Here is a 6,019-nt window from a genome sequence, read left to right on the forward strand (position 1 = left end):
AGGATGGGAAAAATGCTTATACAGATTGTTGTCACAGCTACTGCTGCTTCAGACAGCCTTAAAGTACTGAAATACAGAAAGTTTTTCTGCTTAGAATTGATTTTCAGATTCTTCTGCAGTTAAGAACTTCAGAGAACTGGGCTTTCTTCCTTCCACTTGACAAAGTGAGATGCCTTTTACCCTTTCAATACCAAATGCTTTTAGTCATTTACCCAAATTATCTTCAATAATCTATCCAGAATTCCCTCTGCTAGGTTTTCTTTGGCCTTGCAGCCAATCACTAGAGGGTGCGAAAGAGCTGAGGACACTTCCAGAAGGGCCCTTAAAATTAACATGAAAAATCTTACTTCTGCCATGAGCCAAATCTCCACCAGAGAAAAGAACCGTAACACATTCCCAAACCTATTTATTGCAGTGTGCAATCCTGCCATTGGTTTCAATTGTCTTCTTACCGTTTGTTGGTGGTATGTATGGCCTACAAATGGTACAGTCAAAACCCATATCAGCTATGTTTTCCACTTCCTCCTCTGTGTTTAAGTTCTGACAGATTGCATGCATCCATCTAGAAATTAAGTGGGGGAAAAAATACAATTTAAAGGAAATATGTGGTGTTTTAGGAGACCCAAATATCAGTATATGGTCCAAGTAAATGTAAAATACTTGTTTAGTTTAAATTCTTCTAGGGAGAAATGATGAATCAGGTTCTCCATATATAGCATTCCCCTACAGTGGTGTGTGTTAAATACTGTATATACAGTATCAGATTACCTATTTCCCTTCACAGGAAGGAAATCTCTATAAAACAATGTCCTGGAAGCAAATATGCCTTAGTATCATAATTTTCTCCCTATATTGCAATCATTTTAACTACTTACTTCATACAATGTAATCTAGATTTAGCCTCACAACAATAGTCTTGCGAGGTAAATTAGTTTTATTTTTACAGAGAGGGAAAATGAGGCACACAGTGATTAATGAATTTGCCCAGAGTTGTATAATTAAGTCTGTGGTACAACTAGGAATGAAGTAATAAGAGACTTATGAGACTCAATCCAGTGCTCTTTACCACAAGACCATTCCCTTCATCTTTATGCTTTTACATTAGGGGAAAAAAATTAAAATAAGCCTTAAACAGGAAAAACCTGTAAATATTAGAAATCCTTACCGATCACATTGTCTACACTGAATTATAAGCTCTTCATCCCTGTAAGTGCGATAGCAGATTGGGCAGGTAGACAAACTTGCGCAGGGAGCACACTGTGTGTAATTATTTTGCCATTCACATCTTAAACCTGGAGAAGTTGCTCCACAGTGTCTGCACCAAACACACCTGCAGAACAGACAAAATGATCGATTACTTTCAGTTCACAGGAAGATTATTTTGTGGCTTTAAAACCCTCCTACTTAGAACTGGATATGTAATTAAGTTTTAGTTCACTAACCACTTCGGGGGAGGGAGAGGAAAACTCATTTCAGGTCGAACAGTACTTTAATTGAATGAAAATTTATTATTTAGATTTTGAAAATTACCAACATTTTTTATACTTTTTAAAGGAAGTTCCTAAGTAAGAAGTCCTTTCAATCTGCAAAAACAGGCAGATGGGTGTTTGTAGCAGCTCAACAGGTCAAAGGAGTTCCTGCTTCCAGTTGCCATTCACTTTGAGATATGGAGACTTAACCATGTGAGAGGTCTAGTCTGTGTTTCACCCAAGTAACAAGAATGGTTTTCAGAGCGCTTTATTTTGAGAACAATTTGTTGAAGTACCCATTCATTTTTCCAACTGAACGCTGGAATGAACGTTCCAATGAATGTAAATTGGATTTTTTTTTGGCCAAGAGTTTCAAAAGAAAAATTTTGTCCATATCTACTTACTGTTTCTTCATGCTAAAAACCAAGTATTAAAGGAGATAACAGTTTCCCTACTAAACTGGTAATTGAATGAAACAATTCAAAAGTATTTTGTTTCCTTTGTTTAATACACCTGACAAATACAATTAAAACACTATTATAGTTCAATTGACATTGCAAATACGAAGTGACAAAAAGAAACAAAAGAGGCCAGCAGTCAGTATTTCTGACCCCAGAACCAAACGCACCATTTGCACTTCCAGCCTCCCTTTGGAACTGTCTGCAGGGGTGGATCTAAGCAGTACGTGTGGTAGCTGATGTCGCAGTCATCACAGAGAAGCAGTCTTCCTGGATCTGTCGCTTTCCCGCAGGCTTCACACACTGTGCACTCCAGGCACCTCCAACCTTTGCTAAGCACCACTTTAGTGATCTGCAAATGGCAAGGTGAAAATTATTTGAAAACTGCTCTATGAAGTGCGATCGTTGTATAAATTAAGGTCTGGCTAGTGGAGCACAGGATGCTCTTCTGTGCACACTACTACATCACAAGTAGCTGTTTATGAATTAGACTCTGAAGCTTCAATAAATGGGAATGGATTAAACAGAAAGGAACTGTAACTACTGATAGCTGATACTGTTCCAGAACATTATTTCTTCAGATAAACTAGCATACCAGAGAATAGATACTGCACTGGATCTACATGTAGGACAGTTTACTCCTTACAGGAGTAGCTGGTTCTGCAGGGAAGAAAGAGAACACATGGCTGCTTTTTTTCAGCTATGTAGTAAAGCCAGGATTCAGGTCACCACAAATCCTGTATCTTTCCTAATTATCGCGATAACCAGTGCTGGGGTTTTAGTCATCTGAAGCAAACAACTAATTTATTGTAATGAATATATAATGTAAGAGTAGTATATAAATGCAAAGCCAAATTATAGTTGCATGAAATACGCATATGGCATTTAGTAAAGTACATTTAAAATAAAGTTTTGTGACATGTTTAAAAAAATCCCGCTTTTACATAGATGTACTTATATAATAAAGAGTGTATGGTGTTTATATTGCAGTAAATAGCTTATTATGTGCTTGCTAAGTCATCTCATACCATTCAAATTTAATTTTCACACATTCTCTCCTAGATTAATGAATGTAAAATGTATTAATCAACCACTCCAACTGCTGTCACTTCTGACAGCCAACAGGCAAATTGAATCAACTAAACCTTATACCCCTAGTAAATGAAGATGCAGTATAATTTTTTTTCTTTGTTTTTAATTCTGCTTGTATTTAGGTTTTAAGCTTATATTTCAAACTGTTATTTTAACCAACTGCTGGATAATCAGTGCTATTTATGGTTGTGAAATTACAAAAAAAGTAATTTCTCTTGAGGCAATGCATACTATAAAATGACATTTAATTAAAGTCTTTCACAAGTTGCATACAAATAATGGTCACATTAGCTGATGAATATCTAACAAGTTAATGACTCCCCTAATTACCACAAGACCAAAGGCAGCAAAGTGCTATTAAAATACAATATGAAAAAAGTGTAATCAAGTAATTTTTTTATGTAACAAAAGCACTCACCTTAATACTGACACAGTATGGATGGTAACACTGACCACACTGAGAACAGGCAAGCAACCTGCCCTCAGCACCTTGGCCAAAACTCCCACAAACTACGCACATATCCTGAAATGACAGAAAACAGCAGATTTTCAACACATGCCAGACACTAAATTCTGAAAACATGTAACTGTAAAATCCAACCAGCTTGCTGCAGAATTTGACTCCTAACAAGGACATTCGTTTACTTTTTTCTAATTAAAAGCAGAGAAACAAAATGAAAACACAGTAACTACTATCCTAACCTGATGGAGAGTGAACTTGTCACTGTTAGAGAAGAGGACAACTGTATTATGCATCGAGTTTTCTTCCTCATCTTTGTTAGATGAAATATCCATAGTTGTGACCTATTAAAAAAACACACCACATAAATAGCAAGCACATCACATTTTCTAAGACATGAGACGAGGAAACTTATTTTCTAAATATATTAATTTTTAATAGTACCAGAGAACACAAGTTTTGCAAATATATTTATATACAGTATGAACTTTCATAAAGAGCTACCTTCATCAGAAATTACTACATTAATTCACATTTTTGCGTCAGTACAAGCATCGTCACTATTTCAGTTTTACAGACACATTCTCTTCCTCTCCTTTGTTCACCTTTACACATTACCCCATTGCACTTCAAAATGGAAATGGAAGGAAAAGGTGGTCTAAGAAAAAAAAAAAGTCACTAAGCAGAAACTGTCATATCGTGACCAGTCTGCTCTGTTCCCTACATATAAATACTGAAGTTGTTCTCATCAAAAAGTTAATTGCAACAACATACTTTTGAGTATTAATTCAAAGAGCAATTGCAGAAACGTAATTTGTCCCATATTGCCTAAAATGTGGTTTAGCTAATGTTCCAAGTATGTTAGAGGAATAAGCAAGACTTCTGAAGTTTCAATAGTTAAGATACTCTCTGTAAGCAGTTTCTTTATGAGGCTTATCTACCCTGCCCGTAAAAACTTGCACTGAACTTGAAATGGCTGGTTTGATCTCAATCCATAAGCTCTTACTGCAGACAGTCCTTCTCCTTTTGATCAAGCAATTGTTACCCTGACCTGGCCTTTATGAATTCAGTGTATACATGTACATATAGCTTCTCAGGAAGAAAAAGAAGACAAGAGACTTTAACTGTGTTCTGACTTTCATGCAAATCTTGCTATGCAGAATTTGCCATCCATGAATTTAAATTAACAGGCCGAACTATTTACTCTCTGAACCAGTAGCAGCCATGGAAGTTTGGAAGGTAAGAGCACACAGTTCTATATAAAAGAACAAATGCATGATAGAGAAATGTAACTTTGTTTACCAGCTGTTTTAATTTTATAAATGTGGGTTATTTTAAATATAGTTTAAGTCTTACACAGGTAGTTTTGTTTAAATAATAATTTAAATATTTTACAAGTCCAAACATCATTCTAGAGACAAATGTAAATACCGTTACAACAGCTACAGGAATCCTTCTGATACACTGTTGCTGAAAATCAGTGTCTACTGAGAAACAGCTAAAAAGGGAGTACATTGTTAATGCATTTTAATTACTGTATGGTTGAGAGCACTGCAGCTGTAACTAACTAATTAACCAAAACACACCCAAAACACCTCTTGATACGTTCAGGGAGAGCTTTTACCTTACATGTATTTCCACAGGTGCCACAAAGTTCTTGGAATTGCTTGCATATACAAAAGAGCAGAATTTGAAGGACTGAATCACTGCAATTTTGATGCCTGATTAATGCCAGCCGTGACCCAGCTTGGGTTAATCTGTAGTCACCTTCTTCCCCGTCCCCAAGATACACCAGGATATTTCCAAATTTGCGTAGTTGTCCACTGGTCATGATCCCATGCTGAGTAAGAATCAGTTTGTGCAAAGGCGCTGAAAATATTCCCATTTCAAACATTTATGTGGCAAAAGGCTGGTCTCTTGGTATTGCTACCTTCATCTACTCTGTCACAAGACAACCACATCTCTGCTCAAGAACTCTGAAGCTGCCATTTACTTGACGAGTCACAGGATCAAATTTCTATAGGAAATTGTGGAGAGTGATGTCCTTTTTGTATTTATAGCAATGTACCTAACTCAATATCCTCTGTTCAGTTACAAAAATTTTTAAGAGTTTTGTTCTATAAAACTCAGCTTCCCTTGAAGTACAAATTTGTACTTTGTAACATAGAATCAGATTAGTTTGGGTTGGAAGGGACCTCTAAAGGTCATCTAGTCCAACCCCCCCTGCAGTGAGCAGGGACATCCTCAACTAGATCAGGTGGCTCAGAGCCCCCGTCCAACCTGACCTGGAATGTTTCCAGGGATGGGGCATCCACCACCTCTCTGGGCAACCTGGGCCAGTGTTTCACCACCCTCAGAGTGAAGAATTTCTTCCTAACGTCCAACCTAAATCTACTCTTTTAGTTTAAAACCAGTACTCCTTCTCCTATTGCCACAGGCCCTACTAAAAGTTCTGTCCTCATCTTTTTTTATTAAGCCCCCTTGAAGTACTGATAGGCTGCAATAAGGTCTCCCCAAAGCCTTCTCTTCTCCAGGCTGAA

At 36.9% G+C, this 6,019-nt stretch overlaps 1 protein-coding gene across 1 annotated transcript in view; it reads right to left on the bottom strand.

Annotated features, from left to right (window-relative positions):
- KMT2C (lysine methyltransferase 2C) overlaps window positions 1–6,019 on the bottom strand; it is a 204,663-nt gene that overhangs the window by 63,774 nt on the left and 134,870 nt on the right. The window contains 5 exon segments of the mRNA XM_009287803.2: window positions 453–562; window positions 1,166–1,330; window positions 2,098–2,279; window positions 3,438–3,542; window positions 3,722–3,823. Of these exon segments, the coding sequence (XP_009286078.1) occupies window positions 453–562; window positions 1,166–1,330; window positions 2,098–2,279; window positions 3,438–3,542; window positions 3,722–3,823 (664 nt within the window).

This window comes from Aptenodytes forsteri, unplaced genomic scaffold (genome assembly GCF_000699145.1).
Source record: "Aptenodytes forsteri isolate BGI_AS27 unplaced genomic scaffold, ASM69914v1 Scaffold296, whole genome shotgun sequence".
Classification (NCBI taxonomy): domain Eukaryota; kingdom Metazoa; phylum Chordata; class Aves; order Sphenisciformes; family Spheniscidae; genus Aptenodytes; species Aptenodytes forsteri.